At 39.5% G+C, this 23,266-nt stretch overlaps 1 protein-coding gene across 2 annotated transcripts in view; it reads right to left on the bottom strand.

Annotated features, from left to right (window-relative positions):
• Window positions 1–22,986, bottom strand: part of LOC139323261 (pantetheinase-like) — a 35,294-nt gene extending 12,308 nt beyond the window's left edge. The window contains exons 1-7 of one of the 2 annotated variants that reach the window (XM_070952563.1): window positions 22,765–22,818; window positions 22,231–22,361; window positions 17,853–18,045; window positions 17,021–17,312; window positions 14,799–15,169; window positions 11,508–11,678; window positions 8,299–8,409 (exon numbers count right to left, since the gene is read on the bottom strand). In XM_070952563.1, the coding sequence (XP_070808664.1) occupies window positions 8,299–8,409; window positions 11,508–11,678; window positions 14,799–15,169; window positions 17,021–17,312; window positions 17,853–18,045; window positions 22,231–22,361; window positions 22,765–22,818 (1,323 nt within the window). Of the gene's footprint in view, window positions 1–8,226; window positions 8,410–11,507; window positions 11,679–14,798; window positions 15,170–17,020; window positions 17,313–17,852; window positions 18,046–22,230; window positions 22,362–22,764 lie in introns of those variants that run through there. The other variant, XM_070952554.1, reaches the window with a different exon arrangement.
• Between the last annotated feature and the right edge of the window lie 280 nt (window positions 22,987–23,266).

Raw genomic sequence — 23,266 nt, 5'->3', positions numbered from 1 at the left:
TTTTAATTCAAACTGTCACTAAACCCAGTGGTGGGATTCAAATAAATTTAACAACCAGTTCTCTGCTCTAATGACCAGCTGGGTGGGTGTGGCCATGATGGGTGTGGCCAGGGGGGGTGACAGGCAGCACTCAGCCTTCCTGCACCCCCCTGGGAGCAAAAATGGGGGGGACACGCCACCCGTGATCCATTTTGGGCCTAGGAAGCCTTCCTGCACTTACCTGGAAGCCAAAATGGGGTGTGTGGGGATTCCTGGAGGGGGCGGGGAGCGAAGGAGCGGAGCCAGCCAGCAATTTGACTACCAGTTTGCCCAAACTGGCCTGAACCAGCTGAATCCCACCACTGCATTAAACAAATAGTTGTAAGTTGTGCACTATCTGTATGCCTACTTTTCTTATTGGGGTTTTAATAGAGTTTTGCAATTTGGGGGGCTGCAATGAATTTTTTAAAATTAATTGATTCCCCCATGGTGATTTTTATACTGTTTTATCGTTTGTTTTTATTTTTAATAACATGCTTTAATTTCCTGACAAACAGACAAGTTCTTGCTGATCGGATTTGAAGTCCAACAAAGATTGTCAGAATTCCATGTGGAATTGATAGCCTATAAATGTTCTAATCAATAAATATATGAACATTGTCTTGAACTACATGGGATGGATTGATGGAATTTAACAAAGAAATTGCCTCTCTTATTTATACAGAATAATAGCACCACCATCTTTAAATGCTGATGTTAGCTTTGGAAGCCATATTAACACCGTGTTAACCGGCCTGTCAGCGGCCTCTGCAGTTAGTAGCTGATTCCGACAGCGAGGAGGCTGGTGTGGTGCTGTGCCAGCAGCCTGTGCAGCTGGTGCTCGAGTCAGACAATGAGGAGGCTGGAGAAGATGTGGTGCCAGAGGCGGAGATTCAGCCAGGGCCTTCAGAACCTCCAGAAGCTCCCATAAGTGAAGAGGAAGAAGAGGAGGAGCCTCTTCTCGATGCACAAGCACGCAGAGCTGTTAAAAGGCAGGAGTGGCTCTTCAGGAGGAGGTCTCCTCGAGAGTAAGGCTTGGGGCTAATTGGCCAATCCCCTAGCCTATTTAAGGAAGGACGACGACTGATGCAATTTGCAGGAAACAACTTCATTCATATTCCTTCACATCTTGATTCCAGAAATGTTTGATTCGGCTCTTGTTTATCTCTTGTCAGTTTTCCTGCAAATTGCTTCTGGGCATTCTGCCAACCACAGTAAGATTACGGTTATCTGAAATACTGTACCTCAGAATTGAGTTATTATTCTTTGGATTCTTGTCGGCTGTTAATGAAGTTAAATTAACAGTCCTAAGACTAATTTAAACTGTATTTGTGTTCAAACTACTACTAAGAAAACTCATTAGTAGTCTTTAATTAGTAAACTAAGGTTTGTACGGACTTTGTGTGTGCTGCATTCTTTGGGGTCCATAGCTGGGGCAGAACACACCGGAAGCTTCCACGCTGTCACCTTCATGGGCTTGGGAAAGTAGGAGGGGGGATTTAGTAGAGAGATTGTAGTTAGACATAATAGCATTCTTCTTTTTGGTCAAGGTTCTGGTGTTCCTGGATCTGGAGGAGGAGTGGTTGCAGTGGTGGCTCAAGTTGGGATGGATGGTGATTGGGCCATGTGATGGACTGATGGGTGCAGGGGATGGATTTGGGTTTTGATTTATTGAGGGAAAACCCGGAACTCTCAGATTCAGGTTTCCCAGATGTTGGCCAGTATGTCTACTCTAATAAATGTAAGTTTTGAGATGATGCTTGTCTTGGAGTGTTTGATTAGAGTTGGGTTGTTCTGGAACGCTGACAGCTGATGCACTTCATATCCATCAAAGTATGTTCATTCATGTTAACTTGAATGAAGAAGAGATGGGGAAGAGATGGGGCTTGTAAAGCTTGTGTGCATTATTGAAAACCAAAAGGGTAGAGAAGAAAAATAACGAAAGAAAGTCTATAAACATCTCTAATACTGTGGTTTGAGTTTCATGGTTAGGAAAATCCTTTCCTTCTTCCTTCTTTATGGAAAGAAAGACCAATCCCACAAGAGATGAATAAAATGCAACATTGTTTTAAAAAAAGAATGAATGAATGAATGAACAAATGAACTAAAATGCTTAAATTGAATTTTGAATTTATTGAATTGAATTTGTATACCGCCCTACTCCCGAAGGACTCAGATAATCACAGATAATTGGAAATGAGCTACATAGAAATCCGTTAAAATTGAAGGGAGATAAAAGGAAAGAGCTGTGTGACAAAAATCCCCCTAAAAGATAATATGTTGATTTACTTCTCAGTTTAGAGAAGCTCTGCCATTCTACAAAAATGCATTATTTACTGAGCATGTACCAAAAACAAAAATACCAAAGACAAAACAGTAGACATAGAACAAGAGAGATTAAACTGAATGCATAATTCCAAACCGGACCTATTACTGATTACTTAGGATGGCTGGTTCTGAAGCTAAAGTTATTCGCTCACTCTGTTAGAATTTTGTTCCATCTTTCTGTAGATTTTCCTAATAATTGGAGAATAGGACTTCTTTTCTTTCCCTAGTCCCAGTATCCAAATTCTCTAAAATTCAACTACTTTTGGTTCTGAAAAGGGCAAACATTTTATTTCCATTATGGGGAGGAATTGAGATTATTTCCCCATGTCTGTGTGACAGCAAAACTGATCAGTGAAAATGTGTATTCAGATTCAGACATTGGCTGGCTGCTCTCTAACTGGCACTAAATTTGGATGTTGGGACTGGCCTGTCAATTACAGATACAGTGATTACAGGTTACCCTTATGATGCTGGGCCACAATAAGGCTTTTGTGGTTTGGGGTTAGTAAGGATATGTGAATCCTAGTATTGTGATTTGTAAACATTATAACTGACTTCAATTTGAGGACTGGTAAGAGTTTAGCTAGTGTAAAGGAGTGGAATTGGAGAAATAGAAATCCTGCCTTATCAAGTATGACCTTCCAGAGCTTCAGCTAGTTTCAAGTAAAGTGTTTTCATCTTAATAAAATGTAATTTTAAAATAATTGAATGTTTGTGCCTCGTATACATGGAAATACTGTACATAAAATAGAACTCTCTCTTAAGGAATGAAAGCTTTTGAAATATTACCATTTTCATGACAAATAAACAATAAAATACTTTTTTTTTAAAAAGCCATGAATTGAAAATGTATGTACAATAGGGGATTCCAACAAATGTATTTAGCGTATTCCCCATCTCCCACAAATATTTTCTGTGCTATCCAACATGTCAAATTATATGTCTTTATATAAATTATATATCTGTATTCATATCAATATTATGTCAATTTAGCAATAAAAATTAGAGTAACATATTTCTGTTTTAACATTTTAATAAACATTAAAATAATTTATATTCCATCTTTACCCCCACAAATAAATTAAAACATTAAAGGCATCAGATTAGAAACCAAGAGAGTTTGATATCCAGTTCTGCTTTAGGCATGAAGCCAGTTGGGTGATTTTGACCTAATCTCTCTCTATCACTCTTTGTCAATCACTCAAGACAAATTCAAAGAATATTATAAATGTTATTCCTAAATAGATTAAAAATAGAATGTTTATAAATCTCCTCTTAAATTTAAACTCATGTTATTCTGGGCAGGCTATAAACCACTTCCTCGTGCCAAGAGATTAATTACACTTTTCAGAGCCTTACTCAAACTTCTTTCACTATCTTAGACATGTTTTTAATAGGTTTAAAATAAAAAATAATGCTCCGTCCAGCTCTGTCACTGTGCTGCTAATAAGCAAACTTTTTTGTTTAACACTTTTGTCCCATCCAAATCCCCAGATCAGAAATAAATCTTACCTCCAGAAAACAATTCTCATTAGCTAAGACAAGATGTTTCTTGAATGCCAATCCATCCAAAATAGCCCAAAATATCACTTATCAGCCATTCGACTTCAATTAACTGAAGCCGAGTCCAACCAAGTCTGAATTTCATTTGCAGCCTGATGCAAAGTCTTAACTAACATGATGACGTCAGTATTAAGTATTCAGACAAGATAAGCTGATGATAAATCTTTCCAGGCGCAAGTTTGCTTGCAGTGTAGAGGAAGTTAATGTTTTTTTAAAAAAAATAAATAAATCAAATGTGTATCAAGACCATGAAAATAAATATGCTAAAGATAGGCACATAGTTATTACCACTAAATTTGCATATCTTACACCTGAAAACACATTTCTCATCCTGTGTATGAAAAGTTTAAATACTGAAATCTAATTTAATATTGAAATTTATTTACTTAAAATTGTCAGATAGTTGATTGTTCCTGATTAAAATGAATCACAATGAAAATGTGCAGAATGATTTATTTAAGTTTGCCCTTGGACTACAAAATTACAGAAGCATTTCAAGCATATTGATGATAATATTACACATCAACATGACTCTTAAATCACTATTGTATATCCACAGAATTTAATCTTCATCCTTCTGTTTATCATTAGGGCTTATAATTCTTAATATTTATCATATTTTTCGCACTATAAGACACATTTCCCCCCCCTCCCAAAAAGTGGGTGGAAATGTCCCCCCACTCCCCGGCCCCCACCCTTTGGCCATTTTCAGCCTCCGCGCATCCCATTTTCGGCCTCTGCGTACCCCAATATTTGGCGGCACCGATCCCCACCACCTGGAACGGCCAAAAACAGGATGCATGCATGGAGGCCAAAAACGGGGTGTGCGGAGGCCAAAAATGGAATGCACGGAGGCGACGATAGGCGACGGCAGCAATGGCGGCAAAGATCCCCGCAGTCTGGAACAGCTGATGGGCAGTATTCCGGGAGGCTGATCCAACCACCAATCAGCTGCTCATGCTAAATCAGGCTGCAATAACAAGCTGAAGCTAACCAGGCTGTTTGCTATTCGCTGCAAGGACACCAGCCAGATAAATATCGATAGATGCTGGGAGGCAGAGGCAGATTTTTTTTTTTCTTGTTTTCCTCCCCCAAAGCTATGTGCATCTTAGAGTCCGGAGCGTCTTATGGACCAAAAAATACAGTAGTTAGTATTTCATTGGTAAATCGGGCAATGGTTTTGCTCAACACCTGCACTGATGTTTCCAAAAATAGCCATTTTAAAAGCAGTTTGCAGACAGAGATTTACATATAACCAGTTTGTCTCCTTTCATACAGTGCTGTAGAATTGAGCAGTTTTATGATTCAATTCTACAAACAGAAAAATGTACGCAGCAATTTCAGTCTACCAATAGTATAGTATCAATCAGCAGAATGGATTCCTTTGAATCTGGAGGTAGGTGTGGAAGAAAACCATTGTTATAGGAAGGCAAGTCCCATTGCAATGAGATGTCCCCTTGTGTAGCAAGCTGTTTAATACAATCATTAATGGTGCTAGTTAGAAATAAGCTCTATTACGTTTAACAATAGTTACACACATACAAGAATACACTGAATCGCAATATCAGAAGCAATCAGTTGCCATTATGTTTTATTCTGAACATGGACATCTTTCCAGGTTAATACAGAGTTAATTACCTTTTGCAATACTAATATTTTTTGAATTTGCTTTGATTTGTCAGCTTATCAGTTAAAGACTATTATGCATGGTTTTGAAAGCACTGCTTTTCTAAGAAACAGAGCACTGTGGACAGGTGCTTCTTGTTTATCCTGGCAACATCTGAAGGTTGCTATGCAGGCATACTGGCAAAAAGAAAGGGATTTCTTTTGGTCAGGACTATAGCAAATTATTTTCATGTTCCAAAGCCAGGAACGCTTTCCACCAAGTTTCTTTAAGGATAATGTTCATACTTAGCATTGACAGGTTTAATTGATTTGTTAACCTTTAAGGTTTTAACAGTGTTCAAGAAATTAGGTTTCCTGCCTCTTCTTCTTGCATAACAATTGTGTGTCTGTATCAGAGGTGAAATGCTCCCAGTTCGGACCAGATTGCCCGATCCGGTAGCGATGGTGGCGGGTGGTTCGGAGAACCGGTAGCAAAAATCCCTGTCTCCCCCCCATGCCCAGCTGAGCCGCACAATCATCAGAGGCTTTTTTTTTTTACTTTTAAAAGCATTTTTTCTACAACCTCTTTGGCCGAAAAAAATGCTTTTAAAAGAAAAAAAAAGTCTCTGATGATCGCACGGCTCATCTGGGATCATCAGAGGCTTTTAAAAGCATGTTTTTCTGCAACCTCTTCGGCTGAAGAGGTTGTAGAAAAAATGCTTTTAAAAGTAAAAAAAAAAGTTGGCCATGCCCACCCAGTCACATTACCTCACCACCACCAGGCCACGCCCACAGAGCCAGTAGTAACAAATTTTACATTTCACCACTGGTCTGTATGTATGTAGTCAATCCATTTTAAAACAATGTTGACTGTAACAACACAGCATTCTTCTGTCAAATCGCAAAGGAAAGATTTCTTTGTTCCTCCCTATCCTGGCATCCTCCCAAAGGTGTTGGACTAACAAGTACCATTATCCTTACAGGAGAATGTTAGGGAAGCAGGGGTGAAATGCTCCCGGTTCGCACCGGATCGCCCGATCCGGTAGCGATGGAAGCGGGTGGTTCGGAGAACCGGTAGCAAAAATCCCTGCCCCACCCCATTGCCCAGCTGAGCCGTGCAATCATCAGAGGCTTTTTTTTTATTTTTAAAAGCATTTTTTCTGCAACCTCTTCAGCCGAAGAGGTTATAGAAAAAATGCTTTTAAAAGTAAAAACAAAGCCTCTGCCGATCAGGCAAGTCAGCTGCGATCATCAGAAGCTTTAAAAGCAATTTTTTAAGCCGAAGAGGTTGTAGAAAAATGGTTTTAAAAGTAAAAAAAAAAGTTGGCCACGCCTACTCAGTCATATTACACCCCCACCACCAAGCCACACCCACAGAACCGGTAGTAACAAAATTTACATTTCACCAGGAAGGATGGTTTATAGCAATGCCCAGCATATGATAGCTGGTTAAGGAACACACCTTAACCAGCCTTAAGGCCAATATTTAAAATACAGGCCTTAAGGCCAATATTTAAAATACAGGCAGACAAGGACAGCAACTTCAATCAGATCAATATCAGACTGGATTTCAAAGTTCAGCTCCCTCAGTCACATCAATGATCTGTCTTAGCATATAAAATGGACATACCATTGATTTCCAAATCTAAGATTGTTACTTATCACTGACACTGCACACTGTAATACGAAAGTAAAGCTACATGTCTAAATTTCCCCATGTGATGGAATTTTTATTTGTTAGTCAAGAATGACTCCCATTTTCCAAACAGGAAGCATCAATTTACATCTTCTGGATTCTCGAGGGATGCATACATGCACAAAATGTGTGCACATGCACACACACCACACACACAGAGAACCTCTGTAACTTGGACCTGAGTCTAAGGAACAGTTCAGTAAGGCTACAATAACATTTTTGCTTCTTTGCCATATCCTGCCTTTTGTTATTACCAAAAAAATTCTTGGTAATTCAAATGCTGGAATATTTTTTCTCCCATTTCATTAGATTTTATGAATTATTTTGCCCATAAGTAAAAGTATTTGTTTGCAGAATGCATGCATTCTAACTTATCACTCTCCATTTTTTGCTGATCCTTCATTTTCTAAGAATCTCTCTCTTTCTCTCCCTCCCTCCCTCCTTCTTTCTCTTGCTCTCTCTTTTGCTCAATCTGAAGTTTGCATGATCTCTTAGTTAACACTTATATTCTATAGGCATTTTTTCTTCGGCATAGTTTCACCATACCTTTTCATTCATATTTAGTTTCGTTTTCTGCATAGCCATATTAATTATCATACAACAGAAAGTATTACTGATGTCAGTTTAGAAATTCTTCTCAATATCTGAGAACCCAATTGATTGCCTTACTTGAAATTACACATTTTTGACTCTTACAAATATAAAAATTCTCTCTTCTCTAGGACACCTTATTTTTAAAATAGCCTCAAATAAAGAGCACCTGACAATGGGTCGGGAGAAGGCTACAGTCAACTATGTGGGTTTTGACTACCATGGATTATAATTTTCAATCAAAAAGTTGGCATAATTCATATTACAATCTCAGACAGGCTCAATAATTCAACCCAGCTGGCTTCCTGGTTGAAAATTAATGACAAATAAACAGTGTTATAGCAGTTTGAGTTTTTGTCATTCTTGACTACAAAGAAACTGAAGTCTGGTTTTCTGGTTCCTTCTGATTAGAGGACTGATTCTTGCTAAATAATCCCCAGAACAGACTGAAACAGTAAAAGAATCAAGCAACTGAGTTGTTGAATAGTGGATTCAACCTTATTCTGAATGTGTGGAGGATCCTTCTCATACCATCTTCCAAAAAGTGTTACAGTTAAAACGGACTGAGGGATATCGTTTTGACTGACCAGTTGTCCATCTTTCAAAACCTAGGGATGAATGAAAGAATTTTAGTAATACAGTTAGCTAGATAAGGTATACATTTCTCCTATTTCCTGAGTTAAGGCATTTTTAAAGTAGTAGATTAAGAGGAGATGTAGTTCTTATAACATAGTATAGAGAAGATCCCATAGTGACAACTCTCATATTTGGATAAGGTTGGGAAAGACTCCCAACTATGAGAGCCACTGCTAGTCAGTGTAGACCAGGAGTGTCAAACTCAAGGCCCGTGAGTCAGATCCGGCCCATGGGGTGCTTAGATCTGGCCGATGGGGCCGCCCTAGAAACAGTGAAGGACTGGCCTGCAGTGTCTCTGCCAGTGAAAACAGAGCATGGGAGGGCCACGCGCGGTCCTCCCAGGCTCTGTTTTTGGCCAGGATGGTCTCCTGCAGCCCTCTGCCAGAAAAAATGGAGCTCAGGGGCCTACATGTGCCCCCCCCCCCCCAGTTCCATTTTTGCTGGCAGAGGGCTGCAGGAGGCCATCCCAGCTGTTGTGGTCCGCCAGCAGCCTGCGGACTGGCAGTGGAGTCAGACAGTGATGAGGCTGAGGAAGAACATGGGCCAGTCCTGGAGGCTGGGGAAGGCCCGGATGAGGGCTCTGTGTTGGAGGCAGAGATGGGGCCAGGGACATCGGGGAGTGATGCGCGGACTCCAGAGGCTAACAGTAGAGAGGTAGAGGAACAAGAGGAGCCTGTTCCTAGTGCACATATGAGAAGAGCTGCCAGAAGACAGGAGCAGCTAATACAGAGAGGACGACTCGGGAGTAGGGCCAAGAAATGATTGGCCCCTCCCATAAGGCTTAAAAGACCGGCAACGGCTCTTGGCCTCTTTGCTGGAAAACAACGTGTTTGGCTGTATTTTTTTCTTGTCAGCATCTTCTTTTCCTGAACTCTTGCCAAGAAAAGCCTTTGGCAGTTTGCCTAATTATCCCAAGGTCAGAGATAAACTGAAGAATGGTGTTTTGAGGACTTTGCTTTCATTTAATTTGGAATATGCTGAGAATGAGTTGTTTTAATAAAATCTGTTTGTTTTTTGGAACTGTTTTGCATTTAATATTAACTACATGGGCCTGGATCACACCATCAGCTAAAAAGGGGGCCATGCCCACCTCAGCTTGGCGACCCTGGTCATGCCCACCCAGCACCCCGCGATCAAACACAACCCTGATGTGGCCCTCAATGAAATAGAGTTTGACACCCCTGGTGTAGATAATACTGAACTGGATCAAGATGGAGAAATAGTCACAGGACATGTGGAATAGGGTTACTAGGAGATTTAATTAAGCAACTTCTAACATTTACAAGTTTCCCATTCCTCAATTCAATAAAAGCGGAGAAGCCACAGTTAGCAACGGGATTTTAAAGTCCATGTGAAAAAAACCATAGGACAAATATCATCTGACAGATCTTATTTTTGTGACATTCAGGCAGCTTTTGAAGCCATGCAATGTGTTTAATACAAATTGCTTACTTACAGCAAGACAGTTTAAAAGTTGAGTATTTAGAAAAAAGCAATCTACTCTATTATGTGTGACATAATCTAAAATCATAGATTACACTATACAGATGTAAGTAGTCCTCAACTTACAACCGTAATTGTGCCTGGAATGTGACTGTGCCCAATTTTATGACCTTTTTGCAGCAGTCATTGAGTGAATCAACATGGACATTAAGCAATCTCCACATTTGTCAAGGGAATCCATTGTCTACAATGGGTGGTTTTTACTGGAAACCAGAAGTAAACACCAATTGCTAGCAAAAATTTATTCATAAAGCATGATGGCATGTGACTATGAGACACGCAAAGAGCTATAAAAGCGGAGTGGTTGCCAAATCCCCAAAATGCAATGATGTGATTGTTGAGGGCCCTCAGCCATTGGAACTTTGAATCTAAGTCAGAAGTAGCCTTGGGGAGATCAGTCTTAACTTTGAACGATTGCTAAGTGACCAATCGTAAATCAAGGACTACCTGTATAACCAGTTATGTAATACTGTATAACTATTACCTGCAAGGATTGCTTTACTTCATACAAAAGGTAAATAATTGTTATCTATCTTCTGCTATCTTCTGTTACCTATCTTCTGCTATCTTCTGCTGCATAGAAAATAACATCTTTTCTGTCCTTCCCATTTTAAATAGAGAAAAGATTTATGGAAGGATAGTGTTTCCTTTCCTTCAACTCTCCCTCCCCCAATGTTCTCTGCTTCCTGAAAGAGCAAAATAGGAGGAACATACATACACACACACACACACACACACGTGTGTGTGCATGTGCGTGCGTGTGTGTGTGTGTTTATACTCAAGTAAAAACAACACAATGAGAAGCCTCATTTTTCTCACAATTCAATTTTGGCTTCCAAAAAGTGACCAAAACACCTTCTTCTTCTGAGCCTTATTAGGGAATTCATTTCTGCACTTCTTCTATTCAAGCCCAGTTTGGTTCATACCCACCCTAACAATATTTGTATACTTAAGATGGGAAAGTACTGGGGTACAATTCATATTTTAAGATTCTTAAAGTGAATAGAAAAAATTAAATCAGGAACTTTTAGGTTTAATGGATAAAATAACTTGAACAAAATCTGGAACTGATCAGTTAAGTTTGTTGTTATAGAAATATTAAGTATGTAAAAGTAAGAGTCCCAAAGGTTGCTTTTTCAAGAGGCAACTGGACTTTCTGGTTTTTCTTTGAAGATGTTTCGCTTCTCATCCAAGAAGCTTCTTCAGCTCTGTCTGGATGGTGGGTCAGAGCTGAATAAGCTTTTTGGACAAGAAGCAAAATGTCTTCAAAGAAAAACCAGAAAGTCCAGTTGCCTCTTGAAAAAGCACCTTTGGGACAACCATGACCTGGATGACTGAGAATCTCCGTAGACATAAATGTAAGAGGTTGAGGTTGTCATGTTATTATGTTATTCTACTATGCTAAATAGAGTCGGAAGTCAATGCTTTCCTTCTTCTTTTTCCCTTTATCCCACACCTTTTCCTTTCTCCCTTTCCCTCCCCCATTTTCCCAATACTTTCATTTTCACTTGAAAATGAAACTTTGACACATTTAATAAAATTATAATTTTAAAAAATTTCACCTTACCTGAAACAATCCAGGGGCCAAACGAATCCCACTGAGTAAAACCTCTGGGAAGACGTAATTTGTGCCAAATGTGCCACTGAGAGAATAGAAGTCAAAATAGGATTCAGCAGTCGTGGTTGCCTGGCCACAGCTCTGAAGGTTCGTACTTCCGCACTTCAGCAATGTGCAGATCTGGAAGGAGAAGAAGACCAAACAATACTTGAACTACTCACTATAGAGGAGCCAAGTTGCGGCTATCTGAAAAGGAACTGCAAACCATTGTTTTAATTTCCTCCATAGCAAGGAACTTTTGTGGAACTCACTCATGTGCATGAATGGTGGGTTTCAAAAAAATTTACTATCAGTTCGGTGGGCGTGCTTGGTGAGCGTGGCTTGGTGGGCGTGGCAGGGGAAGGATACTGTGAAATCTCCATTTCCTCCCCACTCCAGGGAAAGGATATTGCAAAAACCCCATTTCCTCCTGATCAGCTGGAACTCGGGAGGCAGAGAATGGATGTGGGTGGGGCCAGTCAGAGGTGGTATTTACCAGTTCTCCGAACTACTCAAAATTTCCGCTACCGGTTCTCCAGAACTGGTCAGAACCTGCTGAAACCCACCTCTGATGTGCATGTTGGTGGCTGGGGGAGAAGCCCTACTGATTGTTGACTCAGAACTAGCAGATGAAAGCACGAGCTCAGCTTGGCATAAGAGGAGTTCCTGGTATCACAGTGACCAAGGACTTGCAGCTATATAAATCTCAACCACAATTGAACCCAAAATTTCTATCTCTAAGTGAGACATTTGGGGCCTGGGGTTGTTGATCTCGCTCTTGCGATCCGGCGAGATCTGGCCATGAATGGTATGAATGAGTTTTAATGTTTTTAATTTTTAAATGTTTTTTAACTTTTAAATTTTTAAATGTTTTAAATGTTTTTATTAGGATTTTAAATGTATTGTGAGCCACCCTGAGACTTCGGAGACGGGCGGCATATAAATTGAATTAAATTGAAAAAAAATTGAAAAAAATTTGTTAAGTGAGCTTTGTCCCCATTTTGCAAAAATTGATCACTTGATCTCGGGACACAGCAATGGTCATATGTATGAACCACTTGCGTCTGATTTTTGATCACATGATCATGGGGATACTACAAAGGTGTAACTGTGAAAATTGGTCATGGGTCACTTTCTTCAGTGCCGTTGTAACCTTTAAAGGTCGCTAAATGATTTGTTGTAAGTCAAGGACTACCTGTAGTTGCTGGATATGTACATTCTAGTTTCTCTCTCTGCAAGTGTTTTTCAAACTCGATACATTAAAATATGTGGACTTTGACTCCCAGAATTCCCCAACAAAAATGCTGGCTGGGGAATTCTGAGAGTCAAAGTCCACATATCTTAAGTTGCCAATTTGAAAACAAGCCACTCCAAGATTTAAAAAAAAATGCCAAGCAGTCTAATGCTTTGTGTGGTGCTCAGCCTCGGCAATTTCCTGAGAAATGCCTTTGCAGGTAATTTTTTTTAAAAAAGACATCCTTATCCTTGAAAAGCAGTTTGGCATTTGCATGCTGTTGAAGTTTCTGCCATTTTTATATTACCTTTTAAAAATAAAACTAAATTTCCCATAACTCAATAGACTAAACCCAAACAGAATTAATAGAATTAATCTATTCTAAACATAATTAATACTAAATCATAGTAACTACAATATCTTTTTTTTCCTAGCGTATTCCTGCAGATGCAGGGTCCTCTTTTCGGATCATTGAACGCACGGTCAGTTGCGTCTCTGGGGCCTGCAGCTTGCATTTCTTTGTTGATGGTGTCTTGCCATCTTTGTTGTGGACCGCTGCGAGGTCGCTGGCTATTGACTTCTAATTGGTAGGCAGTCTTGGCAACGGTGGAAGGTGCTGCTCTCTGGACATGTCCATACCAGCGGAGCCGGCCTTCTCTCATCTTCTCTGTAATTGGTGCCACACCAAAATGCTGTTGAATGGTGTCATTTGTGATGTGGTCAAGAAGGGAGATGCCTGATATCCAACGGCGCATTCGCATTTCCATGGCATGGAGATAGCTTTTGGTCCCTGTTATTGCTGCCCAGCATTCAGTGCCATACAGTGCAACAGGGCGGATGGTTGTCTTGTAAATCTTAGATTTAAGACAGGTTGGCATTCATCTGTCACATAACACACCAGTGAGTTCTCGCCAACACATCCAGGCTGCATTCACCCTTGCTTGTACCTCGCCATTGATGTCGCCATTGCCTTAGAGATGGGATTCCAGATACCGAAAAATAGTAACTACGATATATAACCCTAAAATACTAGTCAAACAACACAAGCAGCAGTAGCAGAGAAGTTAACAATGGTCTAAATAGCAAATTTCTTTCAGATCAATGTGTTTATGGATTAAAGTAGCTAGGGAAATAAATATATCTCTGCCAGGTGCCAAAAAGACAATGTCTCTCAGTGCTGTCTGGAGTTCAATAGCATAGAAGGAAGGGGAGGTAAAGTGAGATGAAGGAATAGTCAAAGCTAATTGAGAAAAGCTATTCCAAAGAGGAATACCATCAATGGAGCCACCATTGAAAAGGCCCGTTCCTAGATGTTGTGTATTTATTTCATTACAAAATCCCAAATTTATGGTGGACCTCAGCCTGGGAGAAACAGCCTATCATCTCAAGCACAACTTCTGATTCCATACATTTGGGAGGCTCCAGGGAGCCATCAGGTGTAGTGTACAGGTGGGCCAGCATTCTGTGCAAAAAAAATGCTTAGGTCTGCTCCAATAGCATTGGAGCATTGGGTGGGTCCTTGCCCTCTATCCAAATATTCACAGCTTATTGACTGCTTATCAATACTTCCAGTGACCGTTATCCAAACATATCCATGCAATGTATTCATGCATGATTAAGTACCAGTCAGCCACCGAAAGTATCAATGAATATATGATTCATTAATTAGAATCTAGATAATTAAAGGATGAAACTAAATATTGGTCCTATTCTTATGCCAGTCAGTGTCAGCATCCTACAGGACATGGTAATGAAGTTTCCAGAACTCTGTGTGAGGGAACATTTCCCTCCATCCTCCCAAGAGTAAGACATGTAGGACTTACTTTTCTTCCTGCTAATAGAGACTTCCATTCATCATGTGCATGATGCAGCCACAAAGTGATCGAATATTTAAACTAGACAATTATTCCAAGCGAGATAATGAAAATAAAGTGCTGAAGTTTATCTAGACATACAACCTGCAAATTTAGTGGGCATCTAGTCTTTCATCTTTCCGTCTAGCGTTTCCCCCATAAATAAAAGAATACCTGTAAGTAATATTGTCCCTCAACCTCATGAAGACCATCGAATGCTCCTAGCACATAAAGTTCATCTTCTTGTTGTTCCATCATCCTGTAGCTTAAATGGCAGCAGAGACTTTTCTGGCACACTGTAAGATTGTCAGCTTTTTTTCCAAGGGTAGATAAGGTGAAGTCATCATGGAAAATAAATCCGGAGAAAGTATGGTTCTCAGGAAACCCTTCAACAGTTGTGGCATATGAGCTCCAGTTAACAGTAGGAAGAGGAGTGGGAAAATGAGAAGGATGGGAATAGATTTCTGCAACCAAAAGATGCCCATTCATCGATTCTGCATCATAATGATAGGCTTCTGATCCGGATGGTGTGTAGATACCACTGCCTAAAAATGACAAGAATAAAAGCCATTTTTCTTATCATGTCTTTGCAAGACAGACAGTATACATTATTTCTTCTACCCTACCCCCCAAACATTTTTAAGAAAACACCACCACCCCAAAAACACACATATTTAACTCTGAAAAAAGACCAGAAAATGTATTCATAGGCACAAGAATTCACCCCATTGGCCTTCTCTTTTCCTTTTTCTACTCTGATGAGCAAGAATAGAATAGGAAGAATATACCTTATGCTTAAGGAATCAGTGGAGTTCCAGGCTCTCACAAAAATTTAAAGAAAAATTGTATTTATGATCAGCAATGCAAAGAAACAAAGCAAAACTTGGCTATTACTGCAGGATCCTATCTAGGTCAGTCACTGGAACCAGTGGTTTTGTCTTCCAAGCTTTTGGACTCATACTGGAGCCCATCCTCAGGGAACGACCTTGTAGATGACCCTCACTCTGTCAAGGACCTTGGAGTACTCATATCTAATGATCTAAGAGCCAAAGCCCACTGTAACAACATTGCCAAAAAGGCATTAAGAGTTGTAAACCTAATCTTGCGTAGCTTCTTCTGCGGTAATATTACACTACTAACTAGAGCATACAAAACATTTGCTAGACCAATTCTTGAACACAGCTCATCTGTCTGGAGCCCGCACTGCATATCGGACATTAATACAATTGAGCAAGTCCAGAAATATTTCACGAGAAGAGTCCTCCACTCCTCTGCTCGCAACAAAATACCTTATGCCACCAGAGTTGAAATTCTAGGCTTAGAAAACTTAGAACTACGCCGCCTTCAATATGACCTAAGCATAACTCATAAAATCATCTGCTACAATGTCCTACCTGTCAATGACTACTTCAGCTTCAACCACAACAATACATGAGCACACAATAGATACAAACTTAAGGTAAACCGCTCCAAACTCGATTGCAGAAAATATGACTTCAGCAACAGAGTGGTCAATGCCTGGAATGCACTACCTGACTCTATGGTTTCATCCCAAACCCCCCCCCCAAATTTTAACCTAAGACTGTCTACTGTTGATCTCACCCCATTCCTAAGAGGTCTGTCCTAAGGGACGTGCATAAGAGTACCAGCGTACCTACTGTCCCTGTCCTAATATTCCCTTTATTTGTATTCATTTTATGTATTCAATTCATGCTTATACTTATATATATTAACTAATATGTACTTGACAAATAAATAAATAAATAAACAAACAAACAAATAAATAAATAAAATAAACTTCTCTCTAGCAGCGTGTGTGCTTTGGGTTGTTCTGTGTGTGGTATTTAATGGTGCCTGTTATATGTGGCTTTTTAGATGTTGATTGGGGTGTTGAGGACTGGCTATTAAGTTGTTGGCTGATGGTTTCTAATGCCAAGCCCTCACCTCCTAAGTACTTGTACGATATAAATTAACAGACATAGAACAACCCAAAGTACACACTCTGCTAGAGAGAAGTTCCCTGAGGATGGGCTCCGGTATGAATCCAAAAGCTTGGAAGACAAAACTGCTGGTCCCATTGACCGACCCAGATTGGATCCTGCAACATTATCCTGGGTCACATATATTCACCTATTTCTGTTTACATGCCTAATCAGAGATTATTTGTAGAAGCACAATAAAGAAAGAATAGGACTGTACTCTGTATACTACACTGATGGCAATGCCTTCCCTACTCTCTGAATTTCTGTCTGCCGGGACCACACCAGCGTATCTTAATTTTGGCAAGCGGGCATTAAAGGATTTCTCAAAGAAGAGACTTTTCAACCAGCTGGAGGTTCTCAACTGTCTGATGAATACAACCAAATACCAATTTTTTATCCCAACCAGTACTTTACCTGTCATATTGAACATGGGATTATGAGTATTAGCTGCCAGAACATTGGCACGCATGCCCATGGCCCAAGCTGAATGGAATTCGATAGCAGTTAAATGTGGGAGGACGTTCATCCAGGCTGTCGGGAAAAGCATGGTGTCCACAGAGAGCTGGGTTACGAGGGTTACAGCGGGATCATGGAAGAGAATATCAAAGCAAGTGAAGAGGCCAAATTTTCCAAAGGCAGTATCGAAGGTTGCAAGTTCAGGCTCTTTAGGGAAATCAAATTGACGTTCCACCTTAAACAGGTTAAACTGTTAAAAAGATAACACATTTAGTTAACAGGTAAGGTGTTTTTCAGTAAACGTATGAAGAACGTAACACTGAATTAACACTGACTTGCAAGTCATTTTTAACTGAAAGTGAAAGTGTAATGCATTTTTAAAGAAGAGGGAAAAAAATCCCAAAACTTCTTTAAATTCTGATTGACTGGTTTCCCAGAACCTCTGTGCCTATTAATAATGTAGTATCAGCACCTATTACAAGGAGAAGATCTTCTTTATGTAATTGAGACACTTTTATAGTGGTCTCCTGCATTTTCACAGAGCTTGGTTCCAGTTGTGCTGGAAAACAAATATCTTCTATTATCTATTTTAAAGATTTCATTTAGGGCTCATTTTTGGTTTCAACATTGAAATAATCTTGATTATATATGCTATATCATTGGGTACAACAAGATCCAGACAACTCTAAACAAATGGGGCTATCTGATGGCTTCTGTTCTTTGTGATTGTGGTGACATGCAGACAACAACACATCTGCCACTTTGTGAAGTGTGAAATTTGTAATCTTACCTTGTGGTATCGTGCCACCAGCTTTCCCTCTGAATCAAAGACAACATTTGTGTTGTATTGATAGCGGCCATCACGGGGGCACTTTGGGTCTATATAACGGCAATTCTTCTTATCACCCATATTGGCAACCACATAGATCGAATTGCTCCTGGCCAGACAGCTTAGTCTTTTTTGGACTGGAGTAGATCCAAATCTAAATGTGAAGACCACAGAACTGAAGAATTAGTACAATTAAATTCTGTTAATTTATCTCCATGTTGAAGGATGTAATACAGAAAGAGACACCAAAACAGGCAATAAATCAGAAGCGAGGTTATTTCTTTTAAAATACAAAAGAGAAGAAAAAAAGAAAGAAAAGAGTCATGAAGGTTGGAGTAGATGACCTTTAGATGCTGTGAAATCTTTTTCCTTCCAGCTATATTTCTGTTTGAAATTGATTCGGGAAGATGTTTTTTTTCACTGAAGAGGAAAAGATACGGGAAATAATTAGGTGCTCTCAATCAGTGGAACACCTCACTGGGGAAAAGAAGAAATGAATCTTTTTGGCACTGGTTCCCTGCTGAGAGATACTTTGAATTAATAATGATATAATTTAGTAGGTTGTTTTTAAATCTACAACATGTAATTTATAAAGTTATTTGTTTGATATTGTGTGAATCCAGTAACTGTAATTTGTAAATCATAGTCTAAGCCTTAGTATGCAGCCTTAGCCATCAAATTATGGTTTATTTAATAAAATACAGTTAAGCAAATAATAGATTAGTGTATCTAATGTATCCAGTTTCTTCCCCACTCCAAATTGCTCCATTCCCATACCAGCTATTTTCAGCAATGAGACTTTAAACACACATAAGGGCAGAGATTAAACAAAACCAGTTAACTTACTTTATTTATGTAATTTATATATTCCCATCTAAACAACCATGATTCTAGCTGGTAAACACACACACACACACACAGAGAGAGACATATACATACATACATACATACATACATACATACACATACATATATATATATATATATATATATATATATATATATATATATATATATATATATATAATTGAAGATTGGAAACCCTCTTCTTTAGATTGTTCTCATAAAAGAGAACATGCCACATCCAATTACATTGTGATTTGATTAATAAATCCAGGATTCCATGCTGTTGTTTTCCTTCTGTTATGACATGCTACCTTTTGGCACTTGGAGCCCTCCTAATATGTTGAGATATCTTCTAGAAGATTAAACTAATATGCCCATGCATAAACATGTACATATAGAAGATGACCAGGCTGAGCCTGAGGGAGGGGTCAAACGCGTCATCAGGCATGAGTCCCTTCATGCCCACAAGAGATATAAGTCCTGGTCAACTTGAAATCCTACTCTTAACTCTTGCTAATTTCCCTTGGCCGCTAGTAGTTCAGATTCTTGTAGAGAGCTCAAGCTTACAAATAATCTTGATGACCAGTTGAACAGTCTGGACACTTGACTGTACCCTCACAGGGAAAATAATGTTACACAAGGAGTAGAAAAAGAATGAGAAATAGTAACTGAAGAATTAAAGGCAGGAGATGGGAAAAAAAGGACACACCATTTATTATGCTTCTGCATACCTTTCTACCCCTACCAACCATGGATGTGTCCATCAACATCACATGCCTTTTGTTTCTTATTTTCTCACTTCCCTTTTTAAAAAAATACATCAACTCCCTCCAACCTTGATTTTTTCATCTTCCCCTTCCCCTCAACCCAATTACTCTTCCTTTGTACTTTCAATGTATTGCCTGCATTTCATTCATACTAGTCACTTATTTGTATTCAATCCAAATCTATTCCCATGCATTTTTTACAACTGTCGGTACACTTTCTACCAAATGTACATGACATAAAATTTCTCCAGTTATTTCCCCGCTTTCAATAAACAAGTAAATTAATGTACGTAATTTCTTCATCTACTTGCAGTAATCAGGTTTAATAAAAACCAACGTAGGCCAGAGAAATGCATGTTGCAGAACATTTTTTTATACCTGGTCAACAGTATCAGGATTGCTTTGTGCAATGACCACTCATTTCTTCTACTTCCCCCTCCCCAGCAGCAAATTCTTTTACAAATATATTTTACCTTGGTGTAACATTGCATGTATTATAGTATTCATTCCTTCTGTATTCTATTATTGAGGCATGATCAGAAACTACCCCTTTACCCCAAACTGGAGAAAAGGGGGTGAGGGTGGGAGTGTGTCCAGAAATCAAGCAATTCAGGAGACCCCCAGGAATGAATATGAGTAGGTCTTTGAAAGTACAAGGTACCATCTCTCTCTCTCTCTCTCTCTGTCTCTCTGTCTCTGTCTCTGTGTGTCTCTCTCTTGCAAATACTTGCAAATGTGTTCTATGCATTTCATAAGTAATTGGTGGCTTTTATAAAAGATGGCTATAATAAACACTTGGTAATCAAAAATAATTTCATTCTGTTAAAAAGAATTTCTGGCTTTAAAGAGATCTTTTTCCCCTCTGGTTTTCTTTCACTTTGCTTTTCTCTGTTAAATGTGATTCTGTCCTCCAGACTTCCTTTTTTTGCCAAATTATGTCGAGTTGCCAAATGCTGCCTTTTTCTTGTGCCAAAAAGTGTTTTTGACGAAGGCATTAAGCAGGGGTGAAAAAAAATGACAATATCTAGTTGCTAAATGAAGGGCAAAATACTGACAAAAATGCCTCGTTTCTTAAGGTCACTGAAAGAGATGAGGATGGATAACAAACTAGATGTATCTGGTTCTGCCAATGTGCTGCTTGCGCTCTTTTTATTTTATTTATTCTGTTTTGTCAAGCATATATAAGATAGCAGGTAGAAGTATAAACATAATTTGAATACATGAAAAGGGTAAGAGTAAAAAGGAACATTAGGACAGGGACGGCAAGCACGCTGGTGCACTTATGAACGCCACTTACAGACCTCTTAGGAATGGGGTGAGGTCAACAGTAGACAATCTAAAGTTAAAGTTATGGGGGGTTGGGGAAGTTACCACAGAGTCAGGTAGTGCATACCAGGCATTGACCACTCTGTTACTGAAGTCATATTGATGATATTGTGACTATAGGAAGGGTGAAATCCAGCAGGTGCTGACAGGTTCTAGAGAACCGGTAGCGGAAATTTTGATTAGTTCAGAGAACCGGCAAATATCACCTCTGGCTGGCCCCAGAGTTGGGTGGGAATGGAGATTTTGCAATATCCTTCCCCCAGGAGTGGGGAGGGAATGGGGATTTTGCAGTATCCTTCCCCTGGAGTGGGGTGAGAATGGAGAATTTGCAGTATCCTTCCCCTGCCATGCCCACCAATCCACACCCACAGAACCGGTAGGGAAAAATTTTTAATTTTACCCCTGTCCCTCCCCATTTCCTCTTCTTTCACTCCTGAGCAGCTTAGCAAGCACAGTTAATGATTAGAAGAACACACTTAAAAATGGGAATGAATTACTGGGATGGATGTACTTGGGCATAGCTTGGCATATCTTTTGACTCAAGATGGACTTCTGCTGATTACATGGCTGTTTTATAGTTTTCTCATCATTATGGAAGTGATTTATCATTTCCTGCTGAGAAATTTTATCCATTTCTCAGGCTTGCCTAGTGAGATATCCTGGTAGTTCCCATCCAAGTGCTTACTGTATTCATTTTGATCCTTAGCTTTTGCAAGATCAGCTAAGCCTGGCTAGATGCTGGCTTAAATTCAAATTTGCATTCTGTTGCAAACATTTTGGGGAATCTTGAAGCAGATATCACTTTTCATCCTATTCCTTGAGTGGTTATAAAAACAGAAGCAGAGATTACATGCACTGCCTGAGCGCTATGGAAAAAGCTTGCTATAAATATGTACTCAGGCTCTAATTATTGTATTGCTGACCATTATTTCAGTTTAGATTAAATCCATCCCAGTCTATGTAGCTGACAGATATTGGCATATTCTCTTTTTTTTTATTTTTTTGTAATTTGTAGCTATTTTATATATTGTTTTTAAAATAATATTATTCTTTTTAATTTTATGATTAAATTGTATTCTGGAACCCTTCTCTGAGGCCAAGGGGTAGTTAAAAAGTGTGATAAACAGACAACAAGTAAGCAAGCAAGCAAGTTATGGCCATGCTGGTCAGGGTGGATGGACACTGTAGCTCAACTTATCTGGAGGATGTATACAGATGATAACAGGTGAGGTCTAATGGATGCCTAAATGGGATGCTACAATGGAAAGATCCTTCCTTCCTTCAAGACACATTAACCATGTCATGGTGTACATTGTAATACTGAAACACAAACCTAAGAGAAGGCTACCACAGTCAAGTGCCTTTAAACTGAGACTACACAAAAGCAAAGCACAAGATACCTTTCAGGATCGGTACATGGAATCCAGTTGACCTGTGGGTCTGGAATGTCCTCAAGGTAAGGATAAATGGTCTCTCTGGTGAAGTTAAATCCATATATGGCATCTTCTGGAGTCACAATGATATGTGCTCCCTGTCAAAAGAAGTGAAGGTAAAGCACCTTCCCTTGCAGGACAACCAGATGTGGTATTCAGCAGGTTCTGACCTGTCCTGGAGAACCGGTAGGTGAAATTTTAAGTAGTTCAGAGAACCGTTAAATACCACCTCTGACTGGCCCCGCCCCCATCTATTCTCTGCCTCCCAAGTCCCAGCTGATCGGGAAGAAATGGGGATTTTGCAGTATCCTTCCCCTGGAGTGGGTAGGAATGGAGATTTTACAGTATCCTTCCCCTGCCACACCCACCAAGCCACACCCACCAAGCCATGCCACACCCACCAAGCCACGCCCACAGAACCAGTAGTAAACAAATTTGAATCCCCCCACCGAGGACAACCATTTTACCAACAAATGCATATTAGCAAGTAGTACCCAGTACCTGCTTTGCTGCTTTTTGGATGGCATCTTCTAAGATGTCCATGTTTTGGTTCATCAGTTTTAAGGCCTCTTCAGGGGAAACAGGCTTTCCTGTTACTTCTGGCAGTATGACTGCATGTTCGTATACTGCTGCGGTGTATTTGTCCAAAGCTAAAGTCCTGAGCCCCGCCAGAAGTATAAAAATAAAAGCAAGCTGTAAAGATGAAGAGGAGGCCAATGCCATGTCCTTATAGACTGGGGGGGGGGGGAGAGAAAACAAGATTGAAAAGGTAGATCAAGTGAAGACAGAGTGTTTGGAAATAGCATATATTTAATCAGATGACCTTTGATAATGTGATTGTTTCAGTTGTTGAGTTTTGATAGGGTTTCTTGAAATCAATCAGTAACAGTTTGATGCACTTTGAACTTTTTATGCTTCCAACAATATTTCTGTGTTTTGACTCTAATTCAAATCATCCAGACAAAGAAACAAATCTTTGAATATGTATGATTGGATTCAATTT

The sequence above is a fragment of the Pituophis catenifer genome, unplaced genomic scaffold (genome assembly GCF_029215685.1).
Source record: "Pituophis catenifer annectens isolate HBS135680 unplaced genomic scaffold, rPitCat1.0.hap2 SCAF_1, whole genome shotgun sequence".
Lineage (NCBI taxonomy): Eukaryota > Metazoa > Chordata > Lepidosauria > Squamata > Colubridae > Pituophis > Pituophis catenifer.
This window is presented reverse-complemented; position numbering and strand designations above follow the sequence as displayed.